Below are 22,909 nucleotides of genomic sequence, written 5' to 3' on the forward strand. Positions count from 1 at the left end.
CCCCAATTTGTAGGTGCAAATTCATTTCCATTGGTGAGAGAATCTCAAAGAATGTGCATTGTCATTTAAAATAAGTGTGCAGGAATTTATCACCACAAAAGGTAGTTAACCTCTGAAATTCTGTATCAATGAAGGTTGAAGTCACTGCAGCTTTGAGGATTTTTGAAGAGGAAGTCGATAAATTCTTGAATGATCAGGGACCTGAGGGCTACAGGGAAGTGGCACAGAAGATGAATCAACGCCAGCATTGATTACCCATGATCACATCAAAAAGCATGGCAGGCTTGAATAGCTAAACTGCCTACTTAAGCTTCTATTCCCTCATGTTTCTCATCTTCCTACATTCATGTGTTACTTAGTTGTGACATGGAAATCCAGGTGCTTGACAAAATATGGGTAGTTGAAGTGCAATGAAACTTATTTTTCAGTAGTAGATGTGAGAGGGAAACTGGAAAATATGGCAGAAGTCTGAAGTTGGCAGTCGAGCAAATGAATAGGCTGTTTTTGATTAGTCTCCGAGAAATATGAGCCAATCAGAGAAGTATGGCTGAATTTTTGGGTTAGCACATGCTTAAATTTTCCCATAGGCTGGACATAACAGCAGACATCCCGTTCCATGACAATAAGTTGGATGGTGTTGTTTTAAAAATTTGCTGTTGGACTTTTGATTGTATAATGGTCCAACAATCGCAAAATGTTTCAAGGCCACAATTATTAAATACACAGCAGGGCAACTTCATTAAAAGCTCACATTTAAAAAAAAAAGTACTTTCTTTTTGCAAATGTCCCTTGCTTGAAGTGTAAAAAAAAATTGCGATATATAACTTGAAGTGTGATTCTTCAATTTCAAGCATTATTGACAATTAAATATATACTGCAACTGTCCATAATATTCTGCTCCCTTGTGGTGTCATTCATGGATAATGAGAATATGAAGCTTTGTTATGTTTTGCCAACATTATACATAAAAATAAAAAGTTATTTAACCAAAGAACTTCTTTAATATTTGCGATCTTGTGTTTTAAGGTGGTTTAAGAACAGTTTTGCATGGTTTAATCCTTTCAAAATGTATAATCCCTCCTGTGATGAATTTGAGCTCCAAATGCTCTGATGTGAAATATTCAGAATCAGAATCAATATTTATTGTCATGAACATGTCACAAAATTTATTGTTTTGTGACAGCATCACAGAGCAAACATTTATATAAACCTCATTTCAAAATAAGTAAAAATAGTGCAAGAAAAAAAGACAAGGTGAAGTAGTGTTTGTGGTTCATTGTTCATTCAGAAATCTGCTGGCAGAGGGGATGAAGAAGTCCTTGTGCCGCTGAGTGCTCATCTTCAGGCTCCTGTACCTTTTCTCCGATGGTAGCAGAGTGAAGGTGGCATGGCCTGGGTGGTGAGGGTTCTTGAGGATAGTGTCTGCTTTCTTAAGACACCACCTCTTGTAGATGGCCTCAATGGAGTAAAGACTGGTGCTCATGATGTCACAGGTCATGTTAACAACCCTCTGGAGTTTTTACCTGTCCTGAACATTGGCGCCTCCATACCAGACAGTGATGCTACCAGCCAGAATGCTCTCCACGGTACATCTGTAGAAGTTTTCAAGAGTCTTTGCTGATATACCGTATCTCCTTAAACTCTTCACAAAGTATAGCCACTGGCAAGTTTTCATCATGATTGCATCAACATGGAGGCTCCAGGACCGATCCTTAGAGCTGTTGACACCCAAGAATTTGAAGCTCTTTACATTTTTCACTGCTTATTCCCTTGATAAAGACTGGTTCATTTTCTCCTGATTTCCTCCTGGTCCATGATCAGCTCCTTGGTTTTGCTAATGTTAAGTGCAAGGTTGTTGTTGTGACCCCACTCAACTAGCTGATCTATTTCCCTCCTGTACACTTCCTCATTGCCATCTGTAATTCTACCAACGACCGTGGTTTTATTGGCAAATTTGTAGATAGCATTGGATGTAGAGTGAGTGGAGAAGTGGACTAAGCACACATCCTTGGGATGCACCTGTGTTGATCGTCAGTGAGGAAAAGACATTGCTTCCAATTCTTACTGACTGTGGTAACGAGTATTTTCCCAAAATAATGACTTCACTATTTTAATATTGAACTGAAATGTAGCTATTAAATTTCCATAATACTGAAATCATATCTTGTAACTACAAGGATAATAATTCTATTTCTCTCTTCACAGTGTTACGAGCCCAGAGGACCTCTAAACCCAGCAGCAACAGATATTCACCAAGACAAATAGTTACTTAAAAGTTGCTTTTAATTATCTTTAAACATGAAAACAGGATCAAACTCTTAACTTATCACTATTAACTTAACTTAACCCCCTTCTAATTCTAATTGCACATGTATATAATGTGCGTGTAAGTTCAGAAAAGTTCTTTGGCTCACAGTCCAATCTCACTTCTCATTCCTCCAAGTTCACTGGTTCAGGCAATTCTTATACTGTGCACAGAATTCAACATTTATAAAGTTCATCAGGCTTTGGTGCTTGAAAGGTCATTGGTTTCTGCTCAGGAAGGTTCTTGTCAGTTTTCAGAGAGAGATTTGTTGTTTCAGGACATCCACAACTGATGTACTTCCATCAGTCACCTCAGCATCTTGCTGTTGAAATTTGCCCCTTCAGGGTTCTCCAGATGATAACATCTTTCTTTCTGGTCACCACAGAGTTCCTTTTTGTTTCCTTTATTCCAAGTGAAACATTAGACAGCCAGTCCCCTCCTCTCGCATGAACCACAAGGGCTTTGACCAGGCCGTCTTTCAAGTGGGTCTTTCCACAAGCTTGCCAGCTTGACCTGTTCCAGTCCCAGCTACTGTTACTGGCTGTAACACTATACAAGTGATCTCTGTCTCTCACTCTGAGAGAAAGCCTGTTTTACTCTCTCTGCTTGCAAAACCACATGACCCTCTTACAACAGCAAGCTCTCTTCCAGACAGAAGCTGCTCTGACATACTCTTTCATCTGTTGCCTTTTATAAACAACAATCCATTAGTGATGTCTCTTGGGCACACCCCAAAAGCTCTTCCAAAAGCTGTGAGGCCCCGATATGTCTAGCATTAACAGAGCTCCAGTATTTTAAATAAGATCTGTTTTAAAGTGTTTGTATGTAACCTACTCGAACACACCTTTCCCAATTTATCTCCCAAAAATATTTCTATATACTATGTCACAACAGATACTGCTTAAACATCTGGCTCATTCTAATTCCATACAAAATATTCTTACACCAATTCCAGGATTTATTTTTATGCCAGTGATATCTTAAAAATGATTAAAGTTTAAATGACTCTATGATTGGAAAGTCAGGATTAAAACCATTAATTGGAAAGAAGTGTCCTAGGTACAGAAATCTAAACTAGAGGGAGGGTTGGCATTACCCAACTTTAGAATTTATTACTGGGCAATTAATATTAGTTACTTAAGGTATTGGTTGAATTATTCAGAATTATCTCTAAATCCCCATTGGGTAAATTTAGAAATTAAACCGATACAAAATTTTTCAATTAGCTCTATTTTGGGAGCTGCTCTCCCTTTTACTCTTACTAAATTATATAAACAAATTGATAATCCAATGGCTAAACATACACTACGTATATGGTTTCAATTCCGGAGATTTTTTGGCCTAAGTCATTTTATCTTGGAAACTCCTATTGTACTAAATTTCCTTTTTCATCCCTCTCTAATTGATCAAGCTTATTTACTCTGGAAAGTTAAAGGTATAACATGCTTTTCGGATTTATTCTTGGATAACTCTTTCATGTCATTTGAACAATTATCCATGAAATATGATTTACCTCGATCTCATTTCTTTCGATATTTGCAGATTAGGAGTTTCTTAGTTTCGACTTTACCCTCTTTTCCCAATCGGGAGACTACGACTGTTTTAGAGGATATACTATATTCAAAATTCCCTCCAAAAGGTGTGATATCTAAATTATATAATATAATTACAAAAATAAATTCTGGGACTTTTGAAAAGTTTAAAAATTATTGGGAAAGAGAACTCAACCTTCATATTTCTAATGAAAATTGGAATAAAATTCTGCGACTGGTAAACTCTTCTTCTCTATGTGCAAAACATTCACTAATACAGTTTAAAGTTGTTCATAGAGCTCATATGTCTAAAGATAAACTCCATCGCTTTTATTCTCATATCGATCCTATATGTGATAAATTTCAATTGGAAATAGCTTCCCTTACACATATGTTTTGGTCCTGTCCCTCTTTACAGAATTATTGGAAGGAAACTTTTTCCATTATATCTACTGTTTTGAATATTGATTTACAACCACATCCCATTACTGCAATTTTTGGATTACCTATGATAGATTTGACTTATTTATCTCTTCCTGCGGATCGTATGATTGCTTTTCTTACACTAATGGCTAGAAGATCTATACTATTAAATTGGAAAGAGGTAAATCCTCCCACTGTTTTCCAATGGTTTACCCAAACTATACTATGTTTAAATTTAGAGAAAATTAGAAACTCTGTCTATGAATCCCCTTCTAAGTTTGAGTTAACCTGGCGACCATTTATTCAATATTTTCATTTGTGGTGAGTTGATCTGGCTCTGTTTTCTTTCTATGATTATGTATGATAATTGGGCTGTAAGATGAGATCGGAGTGATCGGCGTGGTTTAGCTATATCTGTAGGTTTTTTTTTAAGTTTTTTTAAAGTTTTTTTTAAATTCAGATTTGTTTTTTCTTCTTTTTTGGGGTTTTTTTTTCTCTTTTTTCATATATTGTTATTAATTATATCTTTTTTTTTAGAGATAGTTCACACCCTAAACTGATCAAAAATTATTTTTTTATGATATATTTTTATTCTGTAATATTATTGTTTAATATCTCTGTATTAATTCATTATTTACTATGTATTTTTTTATATCTCTTTGAACTGTATGTGTTTATAAATTATAATAATAATAAAAAGATTGAAAAAGAAAGAAAAGGATTAAAACCATTAATTGGAAAGAAGTGTCCTAGGTAGAAAAATCACATGGAAGTACATACAAGCTGGAGTAGAGGGAGATGAAGTTCAAGGTATATATTAGTGTGATAAAACTCCAGGATAACTGAGATCTATGGGTTAAACTGTTCACCAGGAGCATGGATAGGAAATTGCCTTTATCAGAAAGCAGAGGGCTGTGGTACAAGGTTGTGAACAGTAATGCTCTCCAAAGGCCAGGGCTTGAATCATTGTTCTTTTTGAAAAATTCTTTAGATTTAGCTTTGAAATTTCAAATTGCCAGATGATACAAAGCCAGGAAGTGTATGAAAATACTTGGAGAATAGTCACTGATTGGAAGAAGAAATAGATAATTGGGCTTAATGGAAACACAAATAATTTGCAAGAAACAAAGATGTGGTGTGGAAGATCAGCACTATTTCAAATAGTATGAATGAAGGGAAACCATTTCAAAGAACAGACAGTCCAAAATCACAGAAATGAGAACTGAAAAAAAAATTATACAAAGAGATGGAGAAAGTCTCTCAATTTATAGCAAATTAGAGCTTGCTGATGGTGGAAATAAATTCATTTTGTGCCTTCAAAAAGCAATTGAATAAGCATTTGAGATTGAAATATTTGTAGGACCATTGGGAAACCTGTGGGAAATAATATAAATGGGATCACTCTGTTAAAAGCTGACATAGACTGGATGGGCCAAATGGTCTCCATTCTGTCCTTTCATTTAAACAAATGGAAGGATGAGCATGAGGACCAAGAGGCCAGAATTATTTTGGCAGATATACCCTAGCATTGGGCTCGCAGCCCAATGGCTAGCAAATGGATAGCCCATGGCCCCGATCACCCTCAAAAGAGGGTAAACTACTCCACAGAGTTATAAAGATCTGGGTTGGCAGAAGGGTTGAAAATAATTATTTGCCTTTTAAAGAAAAATCACATTTAAAACTGGGGTTTGTCAATTCTGAATAGAATGATTTTCTTATCAAGTTTCCTTTAAACATATCTAAGATAAATACCTTGTCCCTCCACTTGACTGATTAGATGAAGCAGCACTGTTGTAAAGACAAGGATAGCCATGGCAAAATCAGCACAAATCCTATCAATAAAAGAATAAGCACAGAATTAATTTTAATTGACAGTGAATTTATTCAAATGAACAAAGTAAGCACTAAAGTCGGCAGACAGTGATTTAGTTAAAAACATAAACCTGGAGAAACTCAGCAGGTCAGGCAGTATAATTTATGTAGCAAAGATACATAACCTACGTTTTGGGCTCGAGCCCTTCATCAAGGTATGAGAACCTCATATCTTTGCTACATAAAATACACTGTTTGATCAGCTGAGTTTCTCCAGCATTGTGTTTTTATTCAAATGAACATTGTTTAAAATGATGAAACACAAAAGGAGTTCATATCCAAGCTCAACTTTCATGTTCTTCAGTCTGATTGTACTAGGTTCTCCAAAAGCGAACTATTCCATGGTTGGACAATGTGTGCCAAAATCTAGTCAGATTCAAAATAACAAAAGGTCTGAAAATTACCATTTCTGACAAAAAAATTGACTGAAATGTTAACTTAATTAACCAGCAATTTTGTTTAATTAACATTTTACCTATATAAAATAGCATTCAATGATCGCAATAAAACATTTTAGCAATATTTGTTGCCGTAGTTTAGCAACCAATTTATGTATTCCGCAATCCCAGAAGTGCTAATAATCAATTGTTCCCATTTGTTGATTTGAGAGATACTAGACAAACATTCTTTCTCTTCCAAAGAAAACACCATGGGATCTTTTATATCAACCTAGGATAACATAAAAGCCGCAGTTCAAAGCAACATTCAAACAGAGCAGCACTCTCCTAGTAATTCAGTAGAGATTCCTAAGCATAATGTAATGAATCAGCAATAATTGAAATTCTTTTGTCAATGTGCACCCTATTTTAATGTGATCAACAATTTCAGACTCATACTTTGCACATTTCCCCCCAGCCCTCTCTGACAATCCATCATTTTCCCAATGTTTAAAACTCCTTTTCTTCTTCTCTCTTTGGCTTGGCTTCGCGGACGAAGATTTATGGAGGGGTAAATGTCCGTCAGCTGCAGGCTCGTTTGTGGCTGACAAGTCCGATGAACTCCTTTTAAACCCATCTGATCAACTATTCCTTCAACCACCTTCATTCAATTCTTGTTGCTTGGATTAACCAACAAATTAGAAAGTGTCTTGCTATGTTAAAGTTATTGGTTAAATATTGCAGTATATGCTTTCTGTAAATTAAGATTACTGGTAAAATTGCCAACAATCAAATAAGAGGCATTAAAAATTATCTGATTTTTTTTAACTTGATTGATCAATGGTCATAGTAAGGGCAGGCTTTTTACAGTAATTACATGTTATTGAGAAACATGTTATAGTTGGCATTCACACCATCAGTAATTTGTTTACCATTATCCAGTGACCCTTAGAAATCTTAATTTTTTACTATTAACATAAGCAGTTATGGCTTTGGATACATGATGGCTCTCTATATTTCCCTTCATTTGAGATTATATCTATAATTTATCAAATTAAAAACCATCAATCAAGTTTCATTTCCTCCCTCATCTGTCATAATTTTCCACAGTAACCTTTGACTGTATTCTCAGTATGGTCTTTGAACATCTCATCTCTCCAATTTAGTTGTGAGCTTTGATGTTCTGGATGAATTCCATCAAGCTTTCAAGTTAGTTTTCATTTAATGTTTTGGCTAATTATTGATTCCTGAGTACTTGTGTTTTCTTTTAACTTGGTGAAAATGGATTTGTGTTTTGATTAACTGAAGGCAACTGGCTATGTGAATAAAAATACAATGTTGAAGAAACTCAGCAGGTCAAATGGTGTACTTTATATAGCAAAAATGAAGATACATAACCAACATTTTGGGCTTGACCCCCTCATCAACGCACATCATTAAAGAGATGGAGGGCATGCGAGGTATCACAGATGTAAGTGGGAGGGATTGGACCCAGGGAGGAAAAAAATAGTCCACGTAAGATGATACTAGTTTGGTGGGACAAGAGCACAGAAAAATAATGGGTCTACCTGGATAAATGGGTTTATGTATCTTGGGTAGAAGGTAAATCAAGACAATGCAGAGATGGGGAAAAATGAGGTTGGTGGCCATGGGATGGAGGTGACCAGAGGTGATGAGGTTAGAGATTGCATTGGAGATGGTGGCTTGATGGGGTCCTGTTGAAGGCGTAAGTAAGAGCTGTTGTCTGGCCTTAGCAAGGTTGAGGTCAGTGTGCTGGACAGCAACAGAGCCACCCTTGTCTGTGCATTTGATAGTGAAGGTGGGATTGTTGCAGAGAGAGTGGAGGGCAGAACCTTCAGAGGAGGTGAGACTGGAATAAGAGACAGTTGATGTCTCAGCAATGATTGGAAATAAAAAAGGTCCAGAGCTAACAGCTGGCCAGGATGAGTTGTCCAAGAGGAGGAAGTAGGCTTAAAATTGGAGAAGGATCTTGTGGGGTGGGGGGGGGGGCTGTGAAGAGTCATGGTCATGGAAGTGGGCATGGAGATAGATGGAAAGGAAGAAAAGGGTGTGGGCGGAGGGGGATGAAGGCAAGCCCTCCACTGAGGACCGAGCACTCCGTCTCAGGGAGGGGAATGTCAGAGTGGATAGGAAAGACCAAGCAGTGGCCAGAGTGGGAGTATTGATGAAGGGCTCAAGCCCAGAAGGTTGATTATGTATCTTTACCGTTGCAATATAAAGTACACTTTGACCTGCTGAGTTTCTCCAGCATTGTCTTTTACCTTCAACCAATGAGTCTAGAGACTTTCATGTCTTACTTCTGACTAGGTAAATAGATTTTTAGACCTGTTTTCCACTGACCAATATGTTTCATATTTATATAGCTAAAGATTCTCTTTACATGTTGTGATTTTGGAAGATAAGTGATTTACAAGTGAAATATTCTAATGTTGACATGTCAAAGTGTGTAAATAGCACAGTCCTTTGTAGTCCAATCACTAAAGTTCTTGTCATTTTATTACAGGAATATTTCCCTGAATCTCTCTCTCTCTCTCTCTCTCTCTCTCGTCATGAAGACAGCTCTATGGCAGAGAAGGAGGAGGTTCAACAGATCAGCTTGTCACATTAACCATCTCCTAGGCACCCGAGTAGACATTACAACTCAGCTTTTCCAACTTTAGTGGGAATTTTATTTCTGATATTCATCTCTACAAGGGGGTTAAGAGAGTTATTTTTGGAACATGCTCAATTTGAGGCTTTCAGTGCAGATTCCAACATATCTTTTGGTATCCTACTCCAAAATAAACTTGCAAACCAGGTAACAACTGATCCCAATTATAGCAAGTTCCTGCATGTGTCCCTGAATTACATAAATTTGTTCATGAAGTTTTCAGCAGAATGCTTCATCACAATGGAGATTGTCCCAATTGCATCATCTTCCCATCATTCACCAAATTCTAATTGTTGTTTTGAGATTAATTTTAAATTTAGACATACAGTATGGTAACAGGCCATTTCAACCCACGAGTCCATGCCACCCAATTTACACCCTATTATTAACCGGTACGTGTTGAATGGTGGAAGGAAACTGGAGCCCCTGGGGAAAACCCATGCACACAGAAAGAAAGTATCAACTCCTTATAAGACAAGGTGGGCTTATAACCCTGGTGCTGTAAAGGCGTTGTGCTCACTGCTACACCAACCGTGTCGCCAAGCTAATTAAGATTCTATTTCTCTCAGATTGTTTGCATCACAGTTCATTTTCTATATCGCAGCTGGGATGAAACTTTCTTAAAAGAAATGTACTAAATTGAGTGTAAAACACCTTGTGACTTCTTGAAATTCCTTTTGGCCAACATTCTTTCAAATCTCAGTGATCAGGTCCAGGAAAACTTCTCATTCTCCATTAGAACTGCAAAGAACCATTTTAAACTGAATTTGACTACACTGAATTGACATTGCATTGGAGTCCATGTATCTGAGACTTGTAGGAAGATGGAGAGACAAGCACCTCAAAGCACTGCAGTCTCCATAAAATACAGGTCCACCATCAGGATTAAAATGCTGATGCACCTGGCCTTGACATCAATAATTTAATTACACTCAACCAGTTCAAATGGGCAACTAGGTCACATGTGTGCCTGGCACCAAATTCACAAAGCAGTACTCTATTTTGTGTTACATCTTGCCAAGGGATCACCAGGAGGACAGTCAGAGACTCCAAGAAAAATATTCCACCTTGTTTGTGGAAGGCCCTGGCCTAGGCCAATATAAATTGGGAAATGGCATGCAGGATGTAACTGTAAACCTCCAAGTCTTTTAGAGAGCATGCAGAAGTGATGAGAAAATGGAAAGAAGAGTGCAACATCTCCTGCCCCGTCAAGGAGCTTTGGTGCTTCCTGTGGCACATTTTCTGGATCGTATATTAGCTTGATCAGCCCTTCAGTCCCATGCACCTGGAATGGATGCACGGGTCCAGTATACTCTGGGATTATTTTGTGAGGCTCTACTTCAATAAGAAATATCATTGCATCAGGGTTGATGCCAGAAGGAATGTTAGAGAGGGGATTAGTGTGTTAGAGGGGGGCTTGTTCAGCGGTGGGTGGGGAGGGTGAGGCGGCTGCTAGCCGGGTCCTATCTGTTGACAATATTGACACATGATGTGGCCAGGGGTGTATGGAGAGTTGCTAGCATGTGTTAAGCTAGACACTAGTGACACGGGAAGGGATGGGATTGGGTCTGATGGCCAGCGATGACCACAACCATATGGGAGGAAATGCCCGCAGACGCCCCTCCTTGGTGCCAACCCTGTATTGCATATAGTGCAAATCAAACACATGAGACTCATGCTACAGATCAATAAGCAGCTTTTGATAGCTAAAATCAATTATTATGAAATTATCCCCCCCCCCCAACCATTTCTCCTACTTGTGCAGAATCATCAACTCTAGTTTACCAGCCATACTTGAACCACTCCAGTTCATATTTCACCAAAACTGGTCACAACAGAGGTTATCTTCCTGGCCCTAAACTCAGCTTGGAACAGCTAGATAACAAGGATGGCAACGTCAATCTACTAGTTGTTAACTACAGTTCCACTTTCAATACTACCAACCAACTAATCCCCAACCTATGTAGCCTTGGTCAAAGCACCCCTCTCTGCAATTGGATCCATGACTTTCTATCTGCAGATTGCAATCAGTAAGGATTGATGGCAGCACCTCCTCTGAAATTATCCTCAATACCAGGCTCAGCAAGGGACCATACTCCCTGTACATTGACAACTGTGTAGTCAAACACAGCTCCAATGCCATTCATTGTTGCAAGCCGGATCTCTAACAACTCTCATGGCTTAGAGCTAGGACAACATCCACTCCCTCAAGATCAACAATACCAAAGAACTGGTTAAAGACTTCCAGAGGAGGGGCAGAAGCCACTCATTGGTCTACATCCGTAGTGCTGAAGTTAAGATCCAAAGTTCCAGTGACTTGTCCTGGACCACCCATATTGATTCGATGGCCAAATGGCACACCAGTTCCTACACTTCCTTAAAAGGTGGAGTAAGTTTGGAATATCACCAGCATCTCTTAACAAGTTCTACAGGTGGACCATTGTCTTATCAAGATGTATCTCTACGTGATACAGGAACTGCTCCACTTAAAACTGCAAGAAACATAAGAGGGTGGTGCCCATCATACACAGCCCCCTCCCTTCCATCAATTCCATCTTGAATTCCTGCTGCCTTGGCGAAGCAGCTCACATATGAAAAGACCTATCCTACCTCTTGCCCACTGTCTTCATCACCCCTGCATTAGGAAGAAGAATCACTAGTATGCAATTAAGTATCACCAGATTCAGGGACAGATTCTTTGCTCCCATTATCACCTTTAATGAATTCCAAAATGGTAAAATTATGTTCCCTTTCCTCTGCAACTCTGCATTTTTGTACTGTGTCTTTCTTGCCGGTTGTACCATGTCTGAGATGTCTACTGGTCTGCTCACAAAACAATGTTAATCACTGCATTTTCAATACAAGTGACAATAAACTTGAAATTGAATCTCGTCGAACCACACTAGACCATCCTCTGGGGGAAACACATCTTGCTGAATTATTGCATTGCTGGCAAGCAGTTACAAAAATACCCCAAAGACAGAAAAGTAATAGCTCTGTGCCAGGTGGGTTCTTGATTAATTTGCAAGGAGTTCAAATTATCACAAAAATAAATGATGAACAATATATAAATTTGCATGCTTGGTCCATAACGCATTTACTCAGCTTCTTCTTATTCAAATAAATCTGTTTTTATGAGGTCAGTTGCCCTTCCCATACCATTAATGAGTTCCACACTGCAGAGCTGTGATCCAGAGGATCGGAGAAAACGTATTAAAGAAGTCTTATTCATGGTTAAGCAGATAAAATGTTGAATATTAATGAAAATAATTTTAAAGCTGGAGATTTGAAACTTCCAAATTTTTATTTCAACGCACCTGGGTTCAAGCTTTGAGATTCTCAACCCCAGAGTTGGTAGGATTTGAACATCAGATCCAATATCCAACCACTGGAATACTCAGGAAAATTTATTTTCAAGCATTACCTGTGGATTTTTTTTTTAAACTTGTCTGAAAGAAACAAGGATAATCAAAATTAAATTCTGATAAACCCACTTTCAGACCTCACATCCACAATGCTGTTATTAAAAATGAATCTTTTTAACATTAACAAATGTATATTCCTTTTCTATCTTGATGCCATACACGATTGTTGGACAAATATTCGATTAGCAGGATTTGCTGGGCAAAAGAGACCTCTGCTTGGGGGCTGGGGGAGCATTGATTGTCCCCTGGACAAGACACTGGGGATGGCACGGAAACAAATACCTGTTTTCCCGTTCACAAGGCGATCTTTGGCGCTGCCCGCTCCTTGAGCCAGTGGGCTACTGCCCGCACCGCACTCCAGTTTATATCCAGAATTATCAGCGGAGAATGGGAAGCTGCGACTCTTAGGGGTGTGTCCTGAAAGGCTGATCAACCCTTGGGTGCCGTATTAACCCTTACAACCCCCAATTCCCCCCACCCCCACCAGGTTTGTTTCCCAAGGCCATTTTAAAACTGAAAACAACACTGAGAAAACGAACAAGGTGGTGAATTTAAGATCCTTTAGGCGGATACGAGAAGCTTTGTCCAATTAAGGATGTCAAAACTTTTTCAATGACACGATTGAAAAGATGACATCATGTTCTCTAAGTTTTTCCAATATTTACACCCTTCAAAAGAACAAGTTTGGACAGATTGATCTGTCCCAAGGTGAAGGAAACAAGCAGATGTGCTGTTTCTAAATGCGAAAGGCTAGTCAGAAAAGCCTTTATCCTTCTCCGAGCCCACGGTAGTACGTGGTGTTCATCTATCAACTCAACTTCATTTCAAGAGGTTTCAAATACTTCACATGGTGTTTAGTAAACACAGTGGTTCTCAACCTTTTTCTTTCCACTCACAGAACACTTTAAGTAATCCCTATGCCAGAGGTGCTCTGTGATGAGTAAGGGATTGCTTAAGGTGGTCTGTGGGTGGAAAGAAAAAGGTTGAAAACCACTGTTTCAATCCTACCTCATTGACTCGTTATGTGCAGGGTTTCAGAACTCCAAAGGAAATGGGCTAATGACAATTTTTCTCAAGCAAAATATTTCAGTAACAGTTGGGTCTAGAGCAGTGATTCCCAACCTTCATTCCCACTACATACCACCTTAAGCAACCCCTTACTCATCACAGAGCACCGATGGCACAGGGATTACTTAAAGTGGTATGTGAGTGGAAAGAAAAAGGTTTCGAACCACCAAGGCTTACTGATTGAGCAATTATGCATCAGATGAACTTTACCATGGTAGGGGAAGTAGAAATATCACTGACACGGTTGAAATTCAGGAAATGAATGATGTAGAGGATCAACAGGGCATCATTAGAAATGATGTAGGTTATATATTTATAAGGACACTGTTGATGACAATAATAAAATTAAAGTTGGGTAGTGGGGGGTCTTGACAAGTTCATCTTAAGAATATTATGCGCAGTTCTCCATAAGATGAGGAAGGCAATAGGCAAAGATTCAGAAAAGCTGCACACAAGCTTAACAAAGGCAATGCTTGAACAGAGAGATCATCTCAGAAAAGATGCAAATGGTTGGTAATGGCCTTTCAAAAAAAAGGGGGTTAGAGCTCACTTGATAGATGACATTCTGAATGATTTGGAAAAAATAGGGGCCATAAATTAGACATGAATACTGATAAATTCACGTGATGCTTCTTGTTGGTATTTGAATGCATTATCACAAGGAGTGATTGATGTAATGCCTTCAATAAGAAGCTGGAAAAGTTAATATAGAAAAAAATACCGATGCTAAAGGATTTGACGGGATCGATGGAGGGGAATGAGACATGCATGGAGTAAATACGTCAACATTGACTACTCAAGCTAAACGACTCAGCTCTGTGCCAGATTTGTGTATCTGTGTAATGTCTTGGTAGGTGTTGGAGAGGCACGAAAGGCTGTAGATTCTGGAATCTGGAGCACAAGAGCAGCCTGCTGGAGGAATGCAGCAAGTTGTGCAGCATCTGTGGGAGAAAAAAGAATGGTCCACATTTCAGGTCAGGACCCTTCATCAAATCATGATGAAAAATTCCAACCCAGTGTCAACAATTCTTTTTCTCCCCTGACGTGACTTGACTTGCTGAGTTCCTCCCGCAGATTTTTTTTTTGGTCAATGCCGTTTGGTTTGTTCAGCTCTTTTTCAATTTTTTATTGCAATTTAATGCAGCTAAGTGATTTGCAAATAAGAGCTATTGAGACCTGCCTTAGAACTCTCAGCTGCCACATTCTTCCTATATTAATGTATGGCTGAGAGTCATGGACCATCACGAATGCAATGGAACAAAGAATCCATGCAGCAGAGATGTGGTTTCTCAGAAGAATGCTACACATATATACAGACAGGAAAACAAATGAAGAAGTTCTACAAAGAATGAAAACAAAACGCGCATTACTTAAAAGAATCAGAAAACAGTGATTACAATTCTTTGGACACGTCATGCGAAGAGATACATGAGAACATTTAGTTACAACTGGAAAGCTGGAAGGAAAAAGAAGCAGAAGCAGAGAGAGAATGAAAATGACAGATGGAAACAGGAGGCAACAACTACAATTCGGAGAGTCAGAGACTGTGATGGATGGAGAGACATGATCGCCCATGTCAAACAGCAAGCACTTGAATGAACTAAGTGATTTGCCAGACCATTTCAAGGAATTGTTGGCATTTAAATTGTTTTTTTTAAATTTAGACATACAGAATGGCAACAGACCTTTTCAGCCCATGAGCCCAATTATACACAATTGACCTACAATCCCTGTAACATTTAGAATGGTGGGAGGGAAAACCCACACAGACACGGGGGTAACAACACAAATTTCTTACAGACAGCACAGGATTTGAACCCTGATCTCGATCGGTGGTGTTGTAACAGTGTTATGTTAACCGATATGCTAATCATGTCGCCCAAATGTGGGGCTATATTTGTTGTGGATAGAGTTACATAGCAGAGAAAGAGAGAGAATGGTCTGTGGGTGTGTCTTCTCTCCCTCCCTCCTTCAGTTACCTCTTCCTCTGTCGCACTGGCCTCCTCTCACTTTCTGTTTAGCCTGCAGCCTAGGTCAGATGCCCATAAAAACCAGGCGCTGCCTGGTTTGGTGGTTTGCAATTTCCTATTGTTCAGACTGTAACCCACTGGTTCCAATCTTACATCAATCATTCAAAATTATATTCATTTTTACATAACCATCAACCAGCATTCAGTATATAAAGAGTTACTCAATTAATCTTACAAAAGAATTCATGACTGTCAACAACAAGTCATTAGCTGGCAATTTATTTCAGGAGACTTTTATGTTAACACAAATAGTGATAAATTAATGCAAGATATTAAAAATCAATGAAGTATAATTTATCCAATATTTCATATTCTCAGGATAACAATGCCAGAGGATCTATATCAACGTCAGATCTATATCAATGTAACTCAAAATTAACGGTGGAATTCATCACAATTAAAGCTATCCTCAATAATGAAGCTTATTGGCGATGTGAATTTTATTGTTAGGTTTCTTGTATACCTTACATGCCAAAACTATTTAAGATAGGAATAATTTTACTGAGCATCTTAAATCCAATTTTGCTAATTTAATGCATCTTGGAGCACCTTGCAATAAATAAATAAATCCATCATTGTTGCAGCTTTTACTTCCTGTCTGTTCTCTTTCAGTAGAACTTTTCTTCCCCCCCCCCCCCCCCCCATAAATATAACTCTTATGCAAAGGTCACCGAAAAAAAGTTATAGTTCTTAAAGTTAAAATTCTTTGACTTGATATTTCCCCACTTGAAATTTTGGTTAACAAAGTCAGCCTTGACTAATTTAATTTTAATTTAATTTGTAACTTTAATTTTATTTTAGACATATAGTACAGTAACAGGCCCTTTCGGCCCATAAGCCCATGCCACCCAATTGACCTACAACCCCCAGTATGTTTTTGAACAATGGGAGGAAACCAAAGCCCCTGGGGAAAATTCACACAGACACAAGGAGAACAATATAAGCTTCTTCAAACAGTGCAGGATTTGAACCCTGGTCCTGATCACTGGAGCTGAAACAGCATTGCACCAACTGCAACACTAACTGTGCAGAACACTGGACCCATTTCTGCTTAAGTCTCCCCTCTCCACGCCTTGTCTGTCTGACTCCCTCTCAAATCAGAGAGCAACAGAGATAGTGCAAGGAAATGGACCCTACAGCCAACCAAGTTGTCATCAACCATAACCAGTTGAACTAAACCTACATTAATCCCAGTTTTATTCTCCCAACATTTTCATCAAACTCCCCAGCTTCTACCATTTGCCAATGCATTAGGGTGGATTTACATTGACCAATTAAGTTCATTGTCACATAATACCTGGTAGAGTGAGAAATGTTCTTTAGCTTACTAATTCCACATTTTTTGGATGTGGGAGTAAATTGGACCATCTGGACGAAACTCTCAAGATCATACCAGTCACGCAGCCGGTATCTGAGGTCAGGGTCAAACTGGGTCTCTGGTGCAGTGAAACAGTGGTTCTCAAGCTACACCATTTAGCCACCCCCCACAAAACAAGATTAGACTCGAAGTACGGCATTTCGTAGGTCACAACATTGACTTACAAAGCCCTGTGCCAGAATCAGGAAAACATGAAAGCTGTAGACACTGGAATCTTGAGTTAACAGAGAAGTTGGGAGGGGCTCATTGGATCAGATTTCAATATAGATTGGTTTTCAGATTTCAGACTACATGCATGACATCACATACAACTCTGAGATTCCTTTTTCCTGCGAGCAAGCAGAATTATCACTTATTGGAAGTGCAAAAAACTCAACATACACATGGTAACAAATAAAGAAATGTTTTAGAAAAAACTGACTGTGCAACACAAAGAAAAAAATAATCAAAATGTAGTGAAAAAGTCTTTAAATGAGTAACTGATTGAGTTTGTCGATGAGGAGTCCGATGGTGGAGGGGTAGCAGCTGTTCCTGAACTTGGTGGAGTGAGTCTTGTGGTACCTAGACCTTTTACCTGGTGGTGCCAATGAGAACAGAGCATGTGCTGGGTTGTGTGGATCCTGGATAATTGCTGCTGCTCTCCGACAGCAGCGTTCCCTGTAGATGTTCTTGAAAGTGGGGAGAGTTTTGCCTTGGTTGTGTCCACTACCTTTTGTAGGGCTATGGTGTCCCTACACCAGACCATGATGCAGCAGGTCAGCACACTTTCCACCACACATCTGTTGAAATTTGCCAGGGTTTCTGGTGTCATATCAAACCTTCTCAAACTCCTGAGGAAGTAGAGGCACTGACGTGCTTCCTTCATGATGCCATTAGTGCTTCGGCTCCAGTAAAGATCCTCTGCGATAATGATTCCTAAGAACTTAAATTTGCTCACCCTCTCCACCTCTAATTTTCCATTGATCACTGGATTATATATCTCTGGTTTCCCTTCCAGAAGTCAAAAATCAGCTCCTTGGGTTTGGTTTGTCGTTAATGCACCATTCAGCCAAGTTTCAATCTCCCTCCTGAACTCATCACCCCTTTTTATATAACCTACCATGGTACTGTCAGCAAATTTGTAGATGGTGTAGTTGTTGCACTGAGCTACACATTCATAGGTGCATAGTAAGTAGAGCAGGGGCCCAAGAACACAACCCTGTGTTGCTCTGGTACTAATGAAGGTTGTGGAGGTGTTCTTACCAATCTTCACTGATTATGGTCTGGAGGTGAAGAAATCCAGGATTCAATTACACAGTGGTGTGTTAATTCCTAGGCCTTAGAGCAGGGGTAGCCAACCTTTTAATTTTTAATCTTTAACTTAGACATACAGCATGGTAACAGGCCATTTCAGGCCATGTGTACTTACCAGGAGTGTATGTTAATTGGGCATCATGGACACATAGGCCAAAATGGCCTGTTACTGTGCTGTATGTCTAAATTAAAAATGTAAAATTAAAAGGTTGGCCACTCCTGCTTTAGTTTGCTGAACAGCTTTGAGGGGGATGATGGTGTTAAATGACAAACTATAGTCAATAAAGAGCATCCTGATGTATGCATCTTTGCTATCCAGAAGTTCCAGGGTTTTGTGTAGAGCCAGTGAGATGGCATCCATCGTAGACCTGTTGCAATGATCACCCGACATCCATGGCTAGAAATGGTCAGCTAATGTCTTGGGTCAAGATATTTTATTGAGATTAAAACAGGAAGGAGTGATATTCAATGCGAAAGTAGCTAGAATTAGGGCCTGTATTAGCACAAGTTTGCCCACAAACATGATGGGAGCCAAAAAAGGAGGCTGTGTCTGTCCCTATGCACTCCACACCAGCAGATGGCAGCAGTGCACATTGACTAGTCAGTTATTTGAGGCCAACCAGTAACCCACCGTGCTAAAACTTAAATGGGATTATGATAATTCCACAGTTGGCAGCTTAGCACCACTGGGTCCTCAGCCAAACACATGACAACAAATCCTCTCACAGGAACACCTCTGCCCCAAAACATCCTCTGTAGGTTGAAACCAACCTGTCTTGCTTTGGTCTAATCGCAGCTTACATTCTTGTTTAGTGCTTCTGCTTCACAATGAAAGAAAGAACATAGAAAGATTAAAACAAACAACTTCAATGCAATCACTTAGGAGCCAAAGTCCATTATTCTTACGTTGTATTCTCAGTTTACCCTGCTTGAAAAATCAACAGTTCAGAAGAATCATTAGGTCTCCATTTACATGGATTGTATTCATATTGAAAATTAAAATTTGCTACTCACGACGTTTCTGTTATCCTTGAGCTTGCCTCAGTCAGCTCCACATGGTTTGACAGGTGAATGGCCCAATCAAACACCTCATCTACCACGGTCTCCAAAGGAGGTCACACCAGGTATTTCAGACCAAAGGAGTCCCTAGAAACATGCCTGCCAATCTCATTTGGTAATCAGGAAAACCATCTTGTATTAATCATCATAACTGATGCATTTCATTCTTAAAATAATTCTTAAAGTTCATACATCTCTTGAAATATTTTTCTAAACCCAGAATTTTCCTGCCTGTAAACCCTTGTAGTTTATCGGTGCTAAGTAATTAGGAGCTGTGATGTTTATTTTATTGTAATAAAGAACCTTGGGTACTTTTGTAACAACATCATTAGCTATAGTACTCATGACCTTGTCGAGGCATCCATTTTGAATCTATTCCTAGCTGCAACAATTCACCTCTGACATCCTCTGCTGGACAGGATTTTCACTCGCACCCTACCATTACATTTCCTTTCCTTGAGATGTTTAATCTAACAGTATGGAAAAATAATACAGTATTCATTTCAATATAAAGTTCAACATAAACATCGGCAGCACAAACTTTGAGAGCGAGTGTGGATCTTCTTAACACAGGTGCTTGTGTCGGGTCTGCTGGTCCATGACTGTCTAGCTCAGGTAGTGCTTCCTCTGTTCCTGTGCAGGCTGGATCCCAAGATTGTCTGTTCCTGAAGCGTCACGTGTTTTCAACAGGCTCTTTCAATTCCTTCTCAGTATTTGACCATCCTGATAGGGTAGGATCTTGGATTTATTTCCTCCAGAACGGTAGCCTTTTTGTCCCAAGTGTTGGAATCTCTGAGTCTTACTGAGTCATGTTGTGCCAGTGGCCCCAAGCTTCTTCCTGACTTGTTATAGTTTGTTTTTTGTTTCCATTGCAGATGCTTTTGTTTCTTTTTAATATATTGTTATTGATTTGGAAGAGCTAAATATTACATATTAACCACACAACTAATTACATTACAGAATATGAATCATAAGTAGTTTATGCATTGTCTTGTATACAATGCTCGGATACAATGGAAATTCCCTCATCACCTCAGATTCTAATATTACAATGTATTCTTGGTAAATTATCTAATTAGAGTAATTATTTCTACTTATAAAGAGAAAAAGGAAGAGAAGAAAAAGAAAGAAAAGAGGACCCCCTCCATTCTAATCCAACCCCTCCCACAAAACACAGTCGCCAGTGAAGAATATGTAAAGAATCAAGTTTGGGTTCCCGGGCACCTTCAACATCTCTGTTCTTGTTTGGGTCTGCAGAGTAGGGAAGTGTGGTGCGTAGTCTACGTTCCATAAGAAGCTCAGCGAGTGACATGCCATGTTCAAGTGGTGTTGCTCTGTAATTCAATAGAGCTAGATACAGATCTGAGCCACTGTTTAACTATGTGAACTTCTTTCTCTGCTTTACCGTTCAGCTCTGGATGCAGAAGACGAAGTCATGTCAAAAATCATACACTTCTGCAAAGTTCTGGAATTCTCTACTGCTGTAGCATGATCCATTGTCACTGTAAACAATTTGAGGAATTCCATGTCTTGCAAAAATTGATTTCATATATTTGATCACACAAGCAGCAGAAATATTAGGAAGCAGCGCAATCTTTGGATAGAAGGATAGATAGTCAATAACCAGCAAGTAGTTTGTTCCCTCCACGTGGAACAGATCAGTCCCAACTTTCTGCTATGGTTCCGCTGGTAAGTCAGTTATGATCATAGATTCCTTTGTCTGCTTTGCGTGATGTTTCAACCAGGTCTCACAGCTTGAAACCATCCTGTCAATGTTTATCCCTGGCCAATAATCAGTATTTCTGGCCCTCCTCTTGCATTTATCCATTCTAAAGTTCCCCTCATGCACCTTTTTCAGCATTTCTTGTTGTAGTGACTGAGGATGACAGGAATATCTGAGTAGAAGCTCATTGACAACACTCAGCTCAGGTCTGATGTTGTGGTTTGGCTGACAATCATTTCAAGGCCATCCTTCATTCAAATTCTTGATGACCTTCTGTAGAACGGTGTCCTTTTCTGTTTCAGTTGCAACCTGCTTGGATTTCGTGTCAGATACAAAAAGAGATTTCAGTGATCAGATTCACATCTGTCTCCGAGGAACTCTCATTGTGTGCTTCACTCGGAGTCCTTGCCCTGGATAATGCATCAGCCAACACAACAATGTTCCTGGTGTGTTCATCAATTCAGTGTTGAATTAGTTGAAGCTTCATCATCAGTGTTTGGATTTATGGTGACATTTCACGGAGATTGTTCTTATCGCTATTAATGGCTTGAGGTCTGTCTCTGCCATGAACGTTGGTCGACCATGCACATAACTGTGGAATTTCAAATCCATAGACCAAACCTCGATACTTTTTCTTGATCTGTGCATATCGACATTCAGATGTTGTCATTGTCCTTGATGTGAATGTGACTGGCTTTTAGTCTTTTCCCACAGCCTTATGTAGTACAACACCTATTCCATCTTTTGAACCGTTCGTAGATATTTTTGTCCTTCTGGCTGTGTCACAGAGTATCAAAAGCACTGTTTCTGTAGTTAGAATGATCTTCAGTTGTCCCCATTCTTCCTTATGGTTGACTGTCCACTTGAATTCACAATTGTCCTGTAACAACTTCCGTAGGTACTGTTTTGGAATACAAGTTTGGTATGAATTGCCCAATTAAATTGATCATTTCCAGCCCTCTCAATATGCTTTGTTTTGCCAGTGAGTCTGGGCATCTCTAAAATTGCTTTTGCCTTGCTCTTGTCTGGCTCCACACCTGCCTCTGACACCAAACTGGTGTTTTTCTCTGTTTAACTTTAATCTATGTAGCACTTTGATGAGCCTCTTGTTATGTTGGTCCAGTGTGGATCCCTGTAGGATCATGTCACACGTACCCCATTTATGCCTTCGATGATGTACTCCGTTGTCCTGTGTAACACTTCCGGAACTGAGGAAATTCCAAAACGCATCCTCACACAGGAGTATCAGCCAAACTGTGTATTAAATAGCCATCTTCATGCATTTTTATTTGCCAGAAGCCCTAGGATGCATCCAATTTAGTGAAAAACTCTGCAGTGGCCATCTCGCTTGTAATTTCATCCCTGGTTGGAATCGGATAATGTTCCCTCTTTATATTGGTGTTCGAGTCTTTTGCATCCATGCACACGTGCAGGTCACGGTTCTTCTTTCTGACACACATCATTGAATTCACCCATTCTGTGCCCCCCCCCCCCCCCCACTTTCTTTATGACCAGCTAGTGGTGTCATTTGGTCAAGTTCCTGCTTGAGCTTTTCTTTTAGTGGCGCTGGAATGCACCTCAAGGCATGCACTATTGGCTGAGCGTCCTCTTTTAACTGTATCTTATAGGTGAATGGTAGAACTCCAAACTCCTTGAAGAAGTCGGGAAATTGATACAGTATTTCCTCTACACTGTTCCATGCATTGTTATTGTTAATGATTAATACAGAAAGAGACAGAAAAAACCCACCAAA

The 22,909-nt window shown here is 39.3% G+C and overlaps 1 protein-coding gene across 4 annotated transcripts in view; it reads right to left on the minus strand.

Annotated features, from left to right (window-relative positions):
• LOC138735658 (collagen alpha-1(XIV) chain-like) overlaps positions 1-13,046 on the minus strand; it is a 109,183-nt gene extending 96,137 nt beyond the window's left edge. For all 4 annotated transcript variants that reach the window (XR_011339851.1, XM_069883809.1, XM_069883808.1 and 1 more), the window contains exons 1-2: positions 12,888-13,046; positions 6,013-6,092 (exon numbers count right to left, since the gene is read on the minus strand). Coding sequence is in view for 3 of the 4 variants with exons in the window: in XM_069883809.1 (XP_069739910.1) it covers positions 6,013-6,073 (61 nt within the window). In the remaining variant the exon portion in view is untranslated. The remainder of the gene's footprint in view (positions 1-6,012; positions 6,093-12,887) is intronic.
• Between the last annotated feature and the right edge of the window lie 9,863 nt (positions 13,047-22,909).

Source organism: Narcine bancroftii, chromosome 6 (assembly GCF_036971445.1).
Source record: "Narcine bancroftii isolate sNarBan1 chromosome 6, sNarBan1.hap1, whole genome shotgun sequence".
NCBI lineage: Eukaryota > Metazoa > Chordata > Chondrichthyes > Torpediniformes > Narcinidae > Narcine > Narcine bancroftii.